Here is an 18,462-nt window from a genome sequence, read left to right as displayed (position 1 = left end):
TCCCCATATCTACCAGCATCACCTCAGTCTGAACTGTCTGGACTGAATTTCAGCCACCTTGCTCTCATCCATTACCCAATTTCTCTGAAAAACCAAGCTAGACATTTTTTAGCACTGGCTTGATCAAGTGGAATGGATGTAAGAAGCTCAGTGTTATCAGCATACTGAATACATAATAGGACAGGCTTCTTCATTAATCTTCCTAGCAGCCCCATATACCTGTTGAACAGAAGAGGAAACAAGATGGAATCCTATGGAACTCCATACAACAGTGCTCTTAGGATGTAGGAACAATTGCCTTGCACCAGTCTCTAGGAACACTCTGCAAGGAAAGAACTGTACCAAAGGCTGCTGGTATACCTAACAATATCAGCATGCATAGTTGGTCTTAATTCAGCACCAAGAGGAGATCATCTACTAATGCTACCAGTGCTGATTATGTCCCATACCCAGGTCTGTGGCAAGATACAAGGTATCTAGGTACTTAGTATTGTCTTGCCACTACCTTCTCTATAATTATACCCAGAAATGGAAGATGTAATACTGGCCTATAATTAACCAAAAATAGTTGGTTTCCTGGGTAAAAACCTGCAACAGTTTTCTTAAGAGAAGTCAGCACTTGGCCTCCCTAACGGAGGCAGTGAATCTCCACCAGTAATGGAGCCACTATTTCCCCAAAGAGGACACTGGTACAATTAACAGATTATGGGAGAAAATCTTCCCAACACCTTCAGTACCTCAATGACAGTCACTGGCCTAAACTCAACCACAGTGTAGCATGTTACAATATTATGACAATATAGCCATTAATATAAGTATTGATTAGCATGTTGTATTCTATTTGCTCATGTGCATGGGATTCTTTAAAACAGTTATGAAGATTTATGGCAAGCAATCAAAGCACCTCAATAAGAATAAGTCAATTTTGCCATATGTAAAATATACTTTTGTTTGAACAGTAGCATGTGAAAGTTATGCTACCTAGTTGCGATAGCGAGTAAGATGCAGAAATTTACCATGGGATTCTTTTTCCTGTAAAATGTATATTGTTCATGACAGCATGTTTCTCACTGTTGCTGAAACAGGGAAACTGCCCATTCTCCGTTTTACTAGCTAAAGGAGGACTGACCAATATACATTTTTGTTATAGTGTACTACAAGGTGATTAATATAACTTCTGTGAACTTTTGAAGGGGCATATACTTATATAAAAAAACTGATTATGCATGCTCAACAGTAAATAACAGAAAACTAGACCCAAAATAACATGTTAAGAATGAACAGAGCATTTATAACAAAGGCAGTAATTTACAAAGTTAATAAGAGGGTTGGGTCCACCACCCCATAAATAAAAGATGACATCAGTATTTTTTATAAACACAGGCATTTGGAAAGGAATATACATAGACATTGAAGTTCTTCTTTTTAATTACCTTTATTTGTTTTCTTCCCTCCTTCTTTTCAATAACTGCAGCTACTTGTTTAAGCCTTCTGTTCAGTTCTGAACCTCGACCTCTAATTTCATCAGATTCCACTATCTCAGGATAATGTTGTGTCTAGAAATAAAAATGCCACCCACTCTATTAATCCAGACTTTCTTAATGATAAAATACAGTGTCCAATTTCCTTTTGTTTCCACTTTGGCAATACAAGCAGTTATGTACAATACAGTATCTAATTTTTCCTATTTGGATTTAATTATAAGCAAAAATCAGAAGCAATGACTACCAATGAAGGAAAGCGAGGTCAGTAGTTAGAGTGCTAGTCTGGGAGTCAGGATACCCAAGTTCAATTCCCTACTCTACCACAGACTTCTCACTGACCTTGAGCAAATCTCTTGATCTCTGTGCCTGTTCCTCATCTGTAAAATGGGGATAATAGTATTTCCCTACCTTACAAGAGCATTGTGAAGATAAATATATGAAGGATTGTGAGGTGCTCGAATACTACAGCAATGAGTACTTTATATAGTTACAGTTGCCATGCCCAACCCTCCTTTTTCAACTGTTTATAATTGACAACTATCTATTATTTAAATCTAAATAAAAAAATAACCCTTTAAGGCTAAATATTCCACACTTAGTCTCTGCCTCAGATTATTTTTTAGTTTGAGCAAATACAACGCAAATGCTTTCGAAAATGAGTTCAGTGAGAAATAGAGTTTTGCCAATCTTAAAAAAAGACCATCTTTTTAAAAAATAGCTGTAGCAATTCAGAGATTTGAAAGTGGAAAAGTCCTGAAGTTACAGCTGCCCTTTTCCCTGGGAAAATCTTTGGGTAAATTATAAATCAGGCAAAAATTGACATTTGCACATGGACTACAGAATGTTTCAACACATTTTAAAAAAACAAAGTTGGATTCTATTTTCTAACATACCTCGATGATAAAAGCAGATTTTTTATACCATGAGAAATTGATGATTTACTGAGAAACTATGCTTTAACCAGTGGAAAGAAAATTCTGCAGGGCCTGTGAAGTGCAAAAACATCAAACAAACCCATAAACTATGACAGATTTTAATTGTGCTACTGCCCCCTAGGCATGTCCATAGCAGCAAAATTACCTTTATTATAACTGCACCTATCAAGTGTATTCCAAATATCTCTTGGGTGCTGAAATTTACAGATCTTTGCCAAATCTCTGAACAATTTATCAATATAAAAAAAGCGGGGGGGGGGGGGGAGGAGAGGGAAAGAAGAAGGGGAATCTATGTTACACAATTGGTTTCTCCTTCTGAATCACCTGCAAAGATAGCAAAAATTCTCCAAGATCAATTCTAATAAGAGTGTGGAATTCTCATGATTTCTCCCATTGAAAAAGTCTGGAATAAAGACTAATTTCTTCTAGCATCCCAAGCGTCTAAGGGCAGCATTACCCATCAGACTAGAATAAGGGTTTGGGCATGGTGGATTAAAAAATAATTAAAAAAAAATACATTTTTGCATTTAAAATAAATAAGGTTTAAAAAAACAAACTTATTTAAAATTAAATTTAAAATTGACAACCTATGTTAAGGCCTACATTTACTATAATCTATTACAATCATTTAAATTAAATACAAAAATAATATTAAGCAATACATGCTTGCTTCCAAGTTTTAAAGAAAGTCATACCAGTGAACTGGTGGAAGTCACTGGCTAAACACCTAGAACCAGAGTTTGTTGAAGTGCTAAACCAGCTTTTAAGAGCAGGAGCCTTTTCTGCAATTACAGAGGGAATATTTTCTTCATTCCAGTTTATTCAACTCGTTCAGTTCAAAGTTAAGAAACCATTTGGGAGCTGAAAAAGCAGTAATGAAAAAAACTGCATGTGAGAATGATGTCTACTAGTTCTAAAATCTAGAGGGACATGGTGACCAGAAAATCAGTTCAATTCACTAACTACTACAGATAATACTTTAATAAATGTTAGTTTGAAATGCAAAGCATATATTAATAAACTTTTTTCTCTTATTTATCCAGCATATTAAAAGTAGTTTTTAAGAAAAAAATGTAAATGCTTGTTTTGTGCATTTTAATTAAACTTGAATTTCCATCCAAACAGAGCTTGACACCAATTACGCATAAATTAATCATCATCTAGTAAATCAGAAATGTAATATTCACCATTTTCTAACATAGTAAAATGTAAAAACTATTTGAATAATTTAATCTGAATAAACATAAATCAAGCTATGTAATTACTTAAATATATATAGTGTATCCTCCTGATTAGAAAAAGTTTAGTGTGAAGGTGATTGGTTACAAATCAACATGCTTTAATGGTTACCAACCAATAGGAATCAATCTTGCTTTGGGTGGGGGGGGGAATAAAAAGTATAAATGCAAATAATAATTTAAATCAATTATTTAAATCAAGATTTCCTGTTTACTGACTTAAATAACTGTTAAAATTTATTTAAAATCAATCCAGCCTGGCTTTGGAACTATCTTCTTCTGCTTAACTACCCTGTATTTTGTACATCAAACTTTCCATTCGGTCATTCAGCAGTTGTGTTCTCCCATCCATAAAGGACCACAGTAATCAATCTTTAAGTCTTTTATTATGGTTTTACTAGGAACAATTGTCTAAGTTATCTGCCCCAAGGTTAACCCTAAATGGTGGGTAGGATTCATGGTAGCTTGAATAATAAGCCAGTATTCCTTAAATATTTTATGTTAAGGAAATAGCCAGAAAGATAGTTCTGAGAATGTCATGCCACCCATTGGGAGCATGTCATGAATCCATAGGAAGCCAAAATAACCCTTCTAAGATTGACTTGCCAACAAGAAGAATGGCTCTTAATGTATCTCACATCCCCAAGCAGGAATCTGAGCAGCCCAACTTCACAGATCATCCTTTAATGTCAGACAGCTATCTGACAGCCAGCAACCCCACTGGAAAATGGAAAAACTGCCAGAGGTCACTAATGTAGCTTCATAGGAGAGATAACTGTTAAGCACACCATTTCTCTGCTGCCTCTTTTATCTTGATCCAAGTCTACTTGAGTTATACTCTTGAAGATGTAAAGACAACTTTTCAAAGTTACATGTAGAATGGGCTATGTATTCTAAATTATTTTAAGAAACAAGCTGTGATTTTTTAAAAATTTTATTAAAATTAATTTCAATTTCAAATTTCAGCAACAGGATAGTGATCCGGATAGATTCTTGGATCTTTTTAAAGAGCTGTCCTCAGCCAGCTAGAGGAGCACAATTTCGCATTTGTGGAAAAACACCACTACAACATCCATGCTCTTCATAAAAATATGCAAAGAGCTGATACCAATTCAAATAGCAATATCTGAAATGACAGTGCTTATTTCCTACTAGAAATACTTTAATCAATACATCTCTTCATGACTCAGGGAAACTGAACCATGTATCCTGTTGTAGTATCAGTTCTCATTTTGGCCATTACTGCCTCCACTAAACTCATGCAAGGAAGATGTAAACAATATTTGATAGTGTCCCCCTTATTATGCAGAATTATGCTTCATCTCTTGATTCAACTGCAATAAGAGAGAGCTAGCTGCTCTCCTTTCACTACAGAATCTTGTAGGGCCTACAGCTCCAGGAACCGCATTACGTCCTTCTAGGAATTTTTATCCTTCTCATGAAGTTAAAGCTCAAATTCTCTGAGAAAAAGTTTTCTTCCTCGGCCCTTGTGAGCTGCATATTGATTACTAAGGGACCACTCCTTTAGCCAGCACTAAAGGACTTGAGAACTGCATTCCTTTCCATCCTCCATTCAAAGTCTCAAGATGCTGAGTGCCATATGGAAATTTGGGTATGTTGATTTTTTGCCAATGTTTGCGACAATATCACTTGCTACAAGGTCCCCTTGTACCAAAGAAGAAGTTCCATACAATAGTACAGTAGTTAAATGTTTTGAAGGAACCAAAGGTTGGGCACAGCTTTCACCCCAGAGATTGGCTGCATACAACCATATTATCACTAAGAACTGGCTTGGCACACAGAATATGCCCTGAATGCTCATTGCATATGGCAACTGTAGTATCAAATTAACTGAAGGTACATGGTTGAAAAATGCCATGGACCCTACATCAAATCCAAGCTGACTTCAAGACCCTAATGATGTTTGTCCAATCTGGACTAACAAAAATAGAGCTAGTAGGAAAGAACTCAGAAATATATAAATAGGAGTCAAGAGCAAATAAGGTGTCAAAGGACTGTGAAGATCTCAATCAGCAATGCAGATCTCACTCTGCATTTTGTTAGAGGCTTAACCTTCACCGCTAAGTTTGAATATAGCACCAGAAGGAACATGCATCAAAAAAATCTGTAACTTGTGTGGCTGTCTCAACAGATCTATTTGGCACCGATAAGTTGAAGCAGATGGACCGCTCTGAAATGCTGCTGTGATACAAGTATAATTGAGTTCTGAATAAAAGTTGACAGATTCAGCAGAATCTCTATCAACAATGAACCATTATTTGACCCTGTAGCCTCCAATGACTAACTTAAGGGATGCCAAGAGTTCTTCATAGGATCTGAGAATTTAAACAGCCATCTCTGAGCAGATCCCATATCTGAGAACATCATGATACTCCTTCAAAGCACAAAAGGCAATGCTCTGAAGTGTCCATCCTGGCCTGATACAGAGTAAATTCAAGTCAGTGTTCAAAGATGGGGCAATGTCATTTTTCTGAACATATTAAGAAAAAGAGAACTCAAAAAGGACAAATACTTGATCATTCTAAAAGCACCTTCCCATCCAAGGATTTCAAAGTGCTTCACAAATATTCAGACTGGAAAACTGAGGTACAGCTTGCCCAGTCACATGCTGTGCTAGTGGCAATGCCAAGAACACAACTCAGAACTCCTGATTCCCAATCATGTACTCTTATCATACAATGTTCCTGTAGACCTAAAATGAACATATGCTTAGAGGTACCCTGGAACAGACAAAAAAATTTCACTGTTTTGGTTCTTTTATTTTAGAAATCAAAAAATTATAAAAGATAAAAATGTAACTTTTGAAAAAAACTTCCATTAAGGAATTATTCTATTCTGGTTTTTATATTACACCTTACTGTAGTATCTGAATGCCTGCCAGTAGTGCAATTAAGCAACATGACTACATATCTGTCAAATGTTGTTTGTTCTCTCATTCTCTCCCCAGACAGAGAAGCATGTGCAGTGCAGTGTCTTGTTTTGCTAGTGTGTGTTTTTAATTTTTTTTTTTATAAATATACTTATTCCTATGTGTTTATATTACAGAAAAGCTGAGGATTTTATTGTGGCTATCAAGATAACTTCTTCAATCAACCAAAGAAAAGGAACTGACAATTTAGGGAGTCAGCAGCAGGTAGGCACATGTTTGCTACTGTTAGGCAAAGGAACAGCTCAGAATTTTACACCTAGTAACAGTCCAGAGCATAAACCCAGGTGTGTGGCTCTATTACAACTGAGCTTGCCTTAGAGCAGGGATCTCAAACACGCATGCGGCCCGTGGAGCTCTTCCCTGCGGCCCGCCAAGCTCCCCGCACCCCCCCCCCCCCCAGTTACTTCCTGTCGCCACCAAACTCCCCCCCCCCCCCCCCGAGTTATTTTCTGTGGCAGCTAAGCTCCCCGCACGCTGCTCCCAAATGTTTGGGGCCGGGTCTCTCCCCCAGCCCCACCTGCTGCCCCCACACGCCTCCCCCGAGTGTCTCCTGGCCCCCACTTGCTGCCCCCTCACCACCCCGGAGCCTGCAGCTCATGCTGACTCTGCTCCGCTCTGCTGGCTTCCGGCATCACCTGCTGCCGCAGGGTCCTAGTGCCCCCTTCCCCTACCCTTCTGCCCTAGTCCTGAGCCTCTCCAATACCCCAAGCCTCTCCAATGCCCCAAACCCCTCATCCCCAGCCCCACAGCCCTCACCCCTGCACCCCCTCCTATCCCCAAACTCTGTCCCAGAGCCTGCACCCCTCACCCCCTCCTGCACCCCCACCCCCTGCCCCAGCCCGGAGCCTGCACCCAGGACCCAAACTCCATCCCAGAGCCTGCACCCCAGACCCCCTCCCCCACCCAAACTTCCTCCCAGAGCCTTAGGCAGGTTGGGGTGGAGTTTGGGGGGGGGCAGGTTCTGGACACCACCAAAATTTCTACAAACCTGCCATCCCTGGAAGAGGCGAAGCGGGGTGGAGAGGTGGTGCAGCCCAGTGTGGGGGGGAGGAGGGGGCTTTAACAGAAGTATAGCCAACTAAGTGCGTGTTTTGTCCTTTGAGTGCGGTGCATTACTGAGTGTATATATTTAAAACCGCTTGGAAATGACTTCGTCGAAAAAAAGAACACTCAGGGAAGAAAAGAGTTTTCCAAGACAAATGGGAGAATTTATATTTTTTCACAGAGGTAAAAGATACAATTCAATGCCTTACTTGTCAGCAAACGATTGCTATTCCCAAGGAGTATAACGTGCGTTGGCACTACGACACGATGCACCGTGAAAAATATGATGCATTCACTGGAAAAATCTGAGAGGAAAATGTTCAGCAACTTAAAGCAGCATTTGACAAGCAAAGAAATTTATTTTCGGGGATTGACAGGTCTAGCGAAGATTCAGTAAGGGCAAGTTTTGTGATAAGCGAAATGATAGCTAAATCATCACGACCTTTTACAGAAGGCTTATTCATAAAAGAATGTCTTATGAAGGCCAGTCAAATTTTATGTCCTAATAGGAAGAAACTTTTTGAAGGCATAAGCTTGTCTGCCAATACAGTTGCCTGCAGGATAACGGATTTAGCTGATAATGTGCAAAAACAATTGATTCAAATGGCAAAAGACTTTGAAGCATTTTCAATTGCTCTTGATGACAGTACAGATGTATCAGATACTGCACAGTGCAGTGTTCATTAGAGGTGTGGATTGCAATTTGAATATAACTGAAGAATTGCTAGACTTAATGCCACTGAAGGGTACCTCAATGAGATGGGACATATTTCAGGGACTGGAAGAGTGCATTGAAAAAGCTGCGCTGCCGTGGAATGAACTCGTATCTTTGGCTACGGACGGTGCGCCATCAATGTGCTCTGAAAACGTTGGTGTGATTGGATTATTGAAGACCAAACTGAACAGCCTCAATATATCAGGAATTCGCCTCACCAGTATAAATTGTATTTTGCACCAAGAAGCCCTGTGTAGTAAAAGTCTACAAATGAAGGAAGTTATGGATGTAGTTGTTAAAACTGTTAATTTTATACATGCACAAGGGCTGAATCACACACAGTTCACTTCTTTTCTAGCAAGTATGGACTGTGAATATGGGGAACTTCTGTATCACACTCAAGTTAGATGGCTGAGTCGTGGAAATGTTTTTTTGCACTTAGAGAGGAGATTGATTCCTTCATGAAAATGAAAAACAAGGAGGTTCCACAGCTTGCTGATTCCACTTTCATGTGCAACATTGCTTTTCTAATAGATGTAACTGATCACCTGAATGCACTGAACTTTAAACTTCAGGGTAGAAAATAGGTGATAACATAGACGTATGACAGTGTTAAGTCATTTAAAGTCAAGTTTACATTGTGGGGGAAACAGCTGACTGCTGGCAATTTGGTCCATTTCTTGACTCTGAATTCCTTGGGTATGTCTACACTATGAAATTAGGTCGAATTTATAGAAGCCGGTTTTATAGAAATTGGTTGTATACAGCCGATTGTGTGTGTCCCCACATAAAATGCTCTAAGTGCATGAAGTCGGCGGACTGCGTCCACAGTACCAAGGCTAGCGTAGACTTCCGGAGCGTTGCACTATGGGTAGCTATCGCACAGTTCCCGCAGCCTCCACCGCCCATTGGAATTCTGGGTTGAGATCCCAATGCCTGAATGATGCAAAACAGTGTCGCGGGGGGTTCTGGGTACATGTCATCCGTCAGAGCAACAGCAGACAATCGATTCGCGCCTTTTTACCTGGGTTACCTGTGCAGACAACATACCACGCCAAGCATGGAGCCCGCTCAGCTCAGTTCACCGTCACCATATATCCTCTGGGTACCGGCAGACGTAGTACTGCATTGCTACACAGCAGCAGCTAATTGCCTTTTGGCAGTAGACGGTGCAGTATGACTGGTAGCCTTCATCGGCGATCTGGGTGCTGGCAGATGTGGGGCTGGCAGACGTGGGGCTGCATTGCACACAACAGCAGCCCCTTGCCTTTTGGTAGAAGATGGTATATTACGACTGGTATCCATCGTCATCGTACTGCAGTGGCTGTCAAACATGGGCACCTGGGCAGTCTCGACGATGATGGCTATCAGTTGTAGTATGCTATTTTCTGCCAAGTGCCCAGTATTTTCTGCCAAGCACCCAGTCATGCTGCACCGTCGTCTGCCAGCTTAAGATGTAAAAAATAGATTTGTTCTGTATTCATTTGCTTCCCCCTCCCTCCGTGAAATCAACAGCCTGCTAAACCCAGGGTTTTGAGTTTAATCTTTGGGGGGGGGGAGAGCATTCTGTGTGACAGTTGTTTGTGTTTCTCCCTGATGCACAGCCACCTTTGTTGATTTTAATTCCCTGTACTTGTACGCCATGTTGTCACTCGCCCCTCCCTCCCTCAGATACTAGTTTTGCGCCTTTTTTCAGACCAGACGCCATAGCGCTGGGATCATGGAGCCCGCTCAGATCACCATGGCAATTATGAGCACTATGAACACCACGCGCATTGTCCTGGAGTATATGCAGAGCCAGGACATGCCAAAGCAAAACCAGGACCAGCTGAGGAGGCGATTGCAGCACGGCGACGAGAGTGATGAGGAAACTGATATGGACATAGACCTCTCACAAAGTACAGGCCCCAGCAATGTGCAAATCATGGTGTTACTGGGGCAGATTCATGCCGTGGAACGCCGATTCTGGGCCCGGGAAACAAGCACAGACTGGTGGGACCGCATCGTGCTGCAGGTGTGGGACGATTCCCAGTGGCTGCGAAACTTTCGCATGCGTAAGGGCACTTTCATGGAACTTTCTGACTTGCTTTCCCCTGCCCTGAAGCACCAGAATACCAGGATGAGAGCAGCCATCACAGTTGAGAAGTGAGTGGCGATAGCCCTGTGGAAGCTTGCAACGCCAGACAGCTACCGGTCAGTCGGGAATCAATTTGGAGTGGGCAAATCTACTGTGGGGGCTGCTGTGATCCAAGTTGCCAGGGCAATGAAAGACCTGGTGATATCAAGAGTAGTGACTCTGGGCAACGTGCAGGCCATAGTGGATGGCTTTGCTGCAATGGGATTCCCAAACTGTGGTGGGGCGATAGACGGAACCCATATCCCTATCTTGGCACCGGAGCACCAAGCCACCGAGTACATAAACCGCAAGGGGTACTTTTCAATGCTGCTGCAAGCCCTGGTGGATCACAGGGGACGTTTCACCAACATCAACGTGGGATGGCCGGGAAAGGTACATGATACTCGCATCTTCAGGCATTCTGGTCTGTTTCGAAAGCTGGAGGAAGGGACTTTCTTCCCGGACCAGAAAATAACCGTTGGGGACGTTGAAATGCTTATAGTTATCCTTGGGGACCCAGCCTACCCCTTAATGCCATGGCTCATGAAGCCGTACACAGGCAGCCTGGACAGTAGTCAGGACCTGTTCAACTACAGGCTGAGCAAGTGCCGAATGGTGGTGGAATGTGCATTTGGACATTTAAAAGCGCGGTGGCGCAGCTTACTGACTCACTCAGACCTCAGCGAAAAGAATATCTCCATTGTTATTGCTGCTTGCTGTGCACTCCACAATATCTGTGAGAGTAAGGGGGAGACATTTATGGCAGGGTGGGAGGTTGAGGCACATCGCCTGGCCGCTGATTACGCGCAGCCAGACACCATGGCGGTTAGAAGAGCACAGCAAGGCGCAGTGCGCATCAGAGAAGCTTTGAAAACGAGTTTTGTGACTGGCCAGGCTATGGTGTGAAACTTCGGTTTGTTCCCCCTTGATGAACCCTCCGCCCCACCCCCCCCACCCGGTTCACTCTACTTCCCTGTAAACCAAAAACCCCACCCTCCCCTCCCCCTTCGAGCACCGCTTGCAGAGGCAATAAAGTCATTGTTACTTCACATTCATGCATTCTTTATTAATTCATCACACAACTAGGGGGATAATTGCCAAGGTAGCCCGGGATGGGTGGGGGAGGAGGGAAGGACAAGGACACACTGCAGTTTAAAACTTTAACTCTTATTGAAGGCCAGCCTTCTGATGCTTGGGCAATCATCTGGGGTGGAGTGACTGGGTGGCCGGAGGCCCCCCCACTGTGTTCTTGGGCATCTGGGTGAGGAGGCTATGGAACTTGGGGAGGAGGGCTGTTGGTTACACAGGGGCTGTAGCGGCGGTCTCTGCTCCTGCTGCCTTTCCTGCAGCTCAACCATACGCTGGAGCATATCAGTTTGATGCTCCAGCAGCCGGAGCATCGACTCTTGCCTTCTGTCTGCAAGCTGACACCACCTATCATCTTCAGCCCGCCACTTGCTCTGTTCATCCCGCGATTCAGCCCGTCACCTCTCCTCTCGTTCATACTGTGCTTTTCTGTAGTCTGACATTGACTGCCTCCACGCATTCTGCTGTGCTCTTTCAGCGTGGGAGGACATCTGGAGCTCCGTGAACATGTCATCCCGAGTCCGCCGTTTTCTCCTTCTAATCTTCACTAGCCTCTGTGAAGGAGAAACATTTGCAGCTGGTGGTGGAGAAGGGAGAGGTGGTTAAAAAAGACACATTTTAGAGAACAATGGGTACACTCTTTCACGTTAAATTTTGCTGTTCACATTACACAGCACATGTGCTTTCGTTACAAGGTCACATTTTTCCTCTTATATTGAGGGCCTGCCGGTTTGGTGTGAGAGATCACTCACGCAGTGCCAGGCAACAAATTTCGGCTTGCAGGCAGCCACGGTAAGCCACAGTCTTTTGGCTTTTTTCACCTTCTTAACATGTGGGAATGGTTTCAAACAGTAGCGCCCTCATTTCCCATACCAAGCACCCGTTGGGTTGGCCATTTAAAATGGGTTTGCAATGTAAAAGGAGGGGCTTCAGTTCCCGGGCTAACATGCAGCACAAACCCAACTAACCCCCCTTCTCCCCCACACCCAATTCTCTGGGATGATCACTTTACCCCTCCCCCCCACCGCGTGGCTAACAGCGGGGAACATTTCTGTTCAGCAGAGCAGGAACGGGCACCTCTGAATGTCCCCTTAATAAAATCACCCCATTTCAACCAGGTGACCGTGAATGATATCACTCTCCTGAGGATAACAAAGAGCGATAAGGAATGGATGTTGTCTGCATGCCAGCAAACACCGGGACCATACGCTGCCATGCTTTGTTATGTAATGATTCCAGACTACGTGCTACTGGCCTGGCGTGGTAAAGTGTCCTACCATGGCGGACGGGATAAGGCAGCCCTCCCCAGAAACCTTTTGCAAAGGCTTTGGGAGTACATGAAGGAGAGCTTTCTGGAGATGTCCCTGGAGGATTTCTGCTCCATCCCCATACACGTTAACAGACTTTTCCAGTAGCTGTACTGGCCGCGATTGCCAGGGCAAATTAATCATTAATCATTAAACACGCTTGCTTTTAAACCATGTGTAATATTTACAAAGGTACACTCACCAGAGGTCCCCTGTGTGCCCTCAGGGTCTGGGAGCACGCCTTGGGTGAGTTCGGGGGTTACTGGCTCCAGGTTCAGGGTGATAAACATATCCTGGCTGTTGGGGAAACCGGTTTCTCCGCTTCCTTGCTGCTGTGAGCTATCCACATTATCTTCATCCTCCTCTTCCTCGTACCCCGAACCCTCTTCCCTGTGTGTTTCTCCAGTGAAGGAGTCAGAGCACACGGTTGGGGTAGTGGAGGCTGCACCCCCTAGCATGGCATGCAGCTCCGCGTAAAAGCGGCATGTTTGCGGCTGTGCCCCGGACCTTCCGTTTGCCTCTCTGGCTTTGTGGTAGGCTTGCCTTAGCTCCTTAATTTTCACGCGACACTGCTGTGCGTCCCTGTTATGGCCTCTGTCCTTCATGGCCTTGGAGACCTTTTCTAATATTTTGCCATTTCTTTTACTGCTACGGAGTTCAGCTAGCACTGATTCATCTCCCCATATGGCGAGCAGATCCTGTACCGCCCGTTCGGTCCATGCTGGAGCTCTTTTGCGATCCTGGGACTCCATCACGGTTACCTGTGCTGATGAGCTCTGTGGGGTCACCTGTGCTCTCCACGCTGGGCAAACAGGAAATGAAATTCAAACGTTCGCGGGGCTTTTCCTGTCTACTGGTCAGTGCATCTGAGTTGAGAGTGCTGTCCAGAGCGGTCACAATGAAGCGCTGTGGGATAGCTCCCGGAGGCCAATAACGTCGAATTCCGTCCACACTACCCCAATTCCGACCCGCTGAGGCCGATTTTATCGCTAATCCCCTCGTCGGAGGTGGAGTAAAGAAACCGGTTTAAAGGGCTCCTTAAGTCGAAAGAAAGGGCTTCGTCGTGTGAACGTGTCCAGGCTTAATTCGATTTAACGCTGCTAAAGTCGACCTAAACTCGTAGTGTAGACCAGGCCCTTAGGAAAAGTTGAACCCAAATCCTTGAAAGAATATGCAGAGATCATTTCTAACTTACATAAACAGTTTGATGTGCGGTTTAAAGATTTCAAGGCACTTGAACCACATTTTCAACTTTTTTCCACACCAGTTGCTGATGAAATTGACTATGTTGCAGAAGAAATGCAGATGGAGTTAGTGGAGCTTCAGTATGACACCATTTGAACCAGAAGTATACAGATGTTGGAATTCCAGAATTCTATAGGTTTCTTTCACAAGAAAGATTTCCCATGTTATTCTCTGCTTCCGCAAGGATAATGGCAATGTTTGGAAGTACATATATATGTGAACAGTTTTTCTCTTCCATGAAGATTAACAAATCTGTGTTAAGGTTAAGGCTCACTGGTGAACATTTGAAAGTAACACTGAGATTGGTTTTGTCTCAGGATATCAAACCTAATATTGATGCTCTGGTTGATGCAAAACACTGCCAGCTAAGTGGCCAAAAATGAAATGACTGTCAAAATTAGCACTGACTTTTCATATTACAGTTAAAGAAGTTAATAAACAAGTTAATAAATTGACTTTTAATAGCATAGTATATTTTAATACTATACTACTATATTACTCTTCATTTATTTTCTGCCTACCTCCAGGCGCTTCCCCACCGCCAAGCCGCCAAACAGCTGTTGGTGGCGCTTAGCACTTTACAGGAGGGAGTGGGGAGGAGCGGGGAGCCGCGCGTTCAGGGGAGGAGGTGGACAAGAGACGGGGTAGGGGCGGGGCCTCATGAAAGGAGTGGAGTGGGGGCAGGACTGGGGGCAGAGAGGGGGGAGTGTCAGTGATGCAGCCCTCGGGTCAATGCACTAGTCCTCATGTGGCCCTCATGGTCATTTGAGTTTGAGACCCCTGCCTTAGAGAATGTGTATATAAAACCATTTTATTTTTATTAGTTTAACATCCTAATGCAAATATATTTAAAATGAAAGGTGCAAGTAGAGAATTTGCCACCCACCTAATAGTCTAAAGAACACTTACTCAAAAAATAAATAAATAAAGCATTTTTTTAAAAAAACCACTTACCAGATATGCCAGTCTATGTTTAGAGCCATAAACATGCATGAACATATTACTCAATCCCGTTTGACAGTGGCACAGCTGACACTCGTAGAGAACAAGGAGATTCTCTTTTGATCGGTATTCGATTATATATTCAAGTCCTGTATAGAAGAAAGGGATATTTTACAATTTAGTGTTTACTAAAACAATCTGCACTACATATTATTACCCAGTACACAGATAATCAACAGTTCATACCAGAAAAAGAAACTAAAGCAAGCGTTAGTGACTTATTAGGTACTAAACAAATTGGCCAAGATTTTAATAACTAGCTATTTTGAGTACCTCGATTTTTGGGTGCTAAGCTAAAGACATCTTCCTAACTACCCACCTGTGAAAAAGTGCTCTCTTTAAGTTCCCTCAAGCTGGGCATCAAAAATTGAGGTATTCAAAAGACACTAGTCACTTTTGGAAAATGTAGGACAATCCTTTGCTTACCGTCTCTTTCTATGTTCCTTAGAAATAGACTGTCTCCTCTCCAACAAAGAGAAACTGCATTTTTATATTCAAATGCATCAAATATGATATTATAATAAGAGTAATCACCGAATCGTTTAGTCAAGAGTAGCTTCTAGTATAAATACCCTTACATTATTTGTAACCCACACTCTCAACAGATACATGTTCAACCTAATCAAGAATAAATATGCAATGAGAATTCCAAGAACTCTCGTCAGTAAGATCCACTTACACACTGTAGCAGCAGAACACCTAATGTAAATTGTATAAGGTTTACCTAATTTCATACTTATGAAGGTATAAATTTGTAGGACCAGGATTTTATAATTGTACTATGAAAATTAATGTATGATTTGATTTTATCCTGTCAGTCACCCTTTTTGAATAGCAGAAAGAAATGACAGACCAGAACAATCCTTATGACTGATTATGGTCACCCTTTTGTTTTAGATTAAGTTATAATGTCTACTATGGTTTCCTATATGTATTGCAAATTAGGCACGCTAGTTAAATATACATTTCTTTGTTTTAAGGTTTTAGTAAGTAAGAGACAGGATCTTGTGTTGTATCTATCTTAAGGAGATTAGAGGAATGTTGAGGGCCTGAAGCCCCAATGTGAATTGTTTTAGTTATAAGATTTAGCAAGGCTTGATTTACAATGTATACTGCTGTCTGTATACCTTTGAAGGTATACAGAGATATACCTGTTTGTGTGTGAATGAGGAATGCATACATCAGGAAAAGATAAGGTGTGAAAGCCATCACAAATGTCCAGATCGTCAAGAAAAAGTGAGAGACTTGGAAAGACCAGGAGACAATCAGAAAACATCCATTGTATCCGATGCTAAACACGTTAGCAGAATTGACAACCTCAGAGGTGAGGCAGGCACCCCCGAAGGCGAGACAACAAATAGGAGATAACAATGGGAAGCCCGACAATAACCATCAAATGATAACAGCAGAAAACCCCAAGATTAACACCATTTAAGGTCTAATGATTACAGGATAACATTGCAAAATGCATGGACTCAAATGGGAATTTACAACTATAAAGCTGGGGTATTTTACCATGGAACTCTGGGTTTAGTCCTGCAAAGCCTCGGAGCATCGGATCATGACCGATAAGAGCCCAGCTCCTGCTCAATTTAACTGGCCATTAGATTGACTGATAAGTATAAACATCAAGTGACAGAGGAGGGAGGGAGGGAGGGAGGGAGAGAGAGTGTGTGTGTATGTGACTAAAAAGCATATGCTAACTGTTGTATTTTCAATAAATGCAGTGTTTTTGCCTTCTTCTCTATAAAGATCCCATGTGCTTTGTATAGTATAACAAATTCACTCAATCCCTCTGGAAATGTAAAAACAACAAGGAGTCTGGTGGCACCTTAAAGACTAAGGTGCCACCAAACTCCTTGTTGTTTTTGTAGATAGAGACTAACACGGCTACCCCCTGATACTTGACACCATCTGGAAATGTAAAATTGCTGGCATTTAATTACAGCATTTAAAAAAATGCTCACCAAGTGCAGGTTCTGAATCTTTACATGTATTAAGCTGTTCTTCCAAGGTTTGTCCTTGAAACTTCTCTGGCTCAGTTTGAACTATAAAATAAAAGCACTTTATTAAAATGTGGTTAGTTGCCTATACCAAAGCAATAATAACCACGCATTGGGTACAGTTAGATACTCTCTAGAGCAGTGAGAAATCTAGGAGAAGGAAGTGGTGTCCCCCACTCCAGTCACGGACTTAAGTTTGCCAACAAATCCAAACCAATCCCTGCTCTGCAATGCCCTTCAGGAGGCACAGCAACGAGCCATTTGATGTGGTGAAGCATTATCCCTGAAGTCCCACCCACTCACACTGTCTTCTCTTGCAAGGAAGATGTTGTAGAGGTATTAAAAGGGGAAAACACAATATAAAGCAAATTCCCCAATGACCTGCTAACTTCTAGCATCACTGGCTCTTGGAGGACATTAAATCATGGCACAGCTGTGTGTTTGTGCACTATATTGAATAAGGAAATTAACTTACCATAATCAGGAAGTTTTATAGGTGCTTTCGCTTGGTCCCCTATTCCACCCACAGTTTTAACTAAAAAGATAAAAATAAATAAAAAAAGAGTAAAAATTTATGAACGAAGACTGGAATGAGACCTTGAGAAGAACCCAGTCAGAAAGACTGGACATGCACCATGTTTAAAGGAAACAACGAGAGCTTCTTGTTGATGTGTAAAGGAACAAATTCTATTACTTTAATCTTTGTGTACCAAGAGTTAAATTTTGCTAGTAATAGTTGAAGCACAAACATTTGCATCAAAGAATTACAATAAACCAACTTAGTGCTAGACAATTTAATAAAGAGGACAAGAAATTACAATAGCAACCAAGTTGCCAATTTTACAATTAATTAAACTCATGCCAAAGTATTAAATTACAGCAGAACCCACTAATAGTGAAAATCTCCTATGGTACCCAGCCTGGAATCAGAGTCTGCTACATTAAGCTTTAAATCCAGCACTTCACACCTTCTTGGAAACATTACATGATACAGAGAGGGGATTTGGAAAGAGCTAGTTAATTTCATATAAAGAACTCTTCTATGGCATAAGGGCAGAGCACAGTGCTCCTGGTGATCCTTGCATTCACAAGGGACTGCTTATCTACACAGGGGAATTGATGAGAACCGCTAATGTAGACAAGCCCTGAAAAACCAGGCAAGATTGCAGGACAAAGAGGAAACCCAGTTGGCTTCACCCACTCTGCAAGAAAAGTAAAGAAAGTATATCAGATCCCTCCTTCACTGTAATCATACATTGCAGAAGTTATTTCTATTCAAAATTTAATATTTAGAAAGACTTTACTTTTCCATGCATGAAAGAGCACCAAACAGGCCT

General features: G+C 42.2%; 2 protein-coding genes across 2 annotated transcripts in view; both read right to left on the bottom strand.

Moving 5' to 3' along the window:
• LOC128831805 (uncharacterized) overlaps positions 1 to 18,462 on the bottom strand; it is a 68,089-nt gene that overhangs the window by 33,309 nt on the left and 16,318 nt on the right. The window contains exons 5-8 of the mRNA XM_054018576.1: positions 17,601 to 17,660; positions 17,090 to 17,170; positions 15,075 to 15,211; positions 1,434 to 1,556 (exon numbers count right to left, since the gene is read on the bottom strand). Of these exons, the coding sequence (XP_053874551.1) occupies positions 1,434 to 1,556; positions 15,075 to 15,211; positions 17,090 to 17,170; positions 17,601 to 17,660 (401 nt within the window). The remainder of the gene's footprint in view (positions 1 to 1,433; positions 1,557 to 15,074; positions 15,212 to 17,089; positions 17,171 to 17,600; positions 17,661 to 18,462) is intronic.
• LOC128831808 (myb/SANT-like DNA-binding domain-containing protein 2) lies at positions 11,530 to 15,061 on the bottom strand. The gene is made up of 2 exons (XM_054018579.1): positions 13,078 to 15,061; positions 11,530 to 12,145 (listed from the first exon to the last, which is right to left on the bottom strand). The coding sequence occupies exons 1-2, from the start codon at positions 13,625 to 13,627 to the stop codon at positions 11,967 to 11,969; spliced, it is 729 nt and encodes a 242-aa protein (XP_053874554.1). The 5' UTR covers positions 13,628 to 15,061; the 3' UTR covers positions 11,530 to 11,966.

The sequence above is a fragment of the Malaclemys terrapin genome, chromosome 2 (genome assembly GCF_027887155.1).
Source record: "Malaclemys terrapin pileata isolate rMalTer1 chromosome 2, rMalTer1.hap1, whole genome shotgun sequence".
Lineage (NCBI taxonomy): Eukaryota > Metazoa > Chordata > Testudines > Emydidae > Malaclemys > Malaclemys terrapin.
Note: the sequence above shows the minus strand (reverse complement) of the source record. Positions and strands in the feature narration are given on the sequence as shown.

Excerpts from the sequence above, each read along its gene's own strand:
- LOC128831808 (XM_054018579.1), bottom strand. The coding sequence starts at position 13,627 with ATGGAGTCCCAGGATCGCAAAAGAGCTCCAGCATGGACCGAACGGGCG. Across the intron at positions 12,146-13,077 it reads GGGCACACAGGGGACCTCTG|CTGCAAATGTTTCTCCTTCA; the intron begins GTGAGTGTACCT and ends CTCCACCACCAG.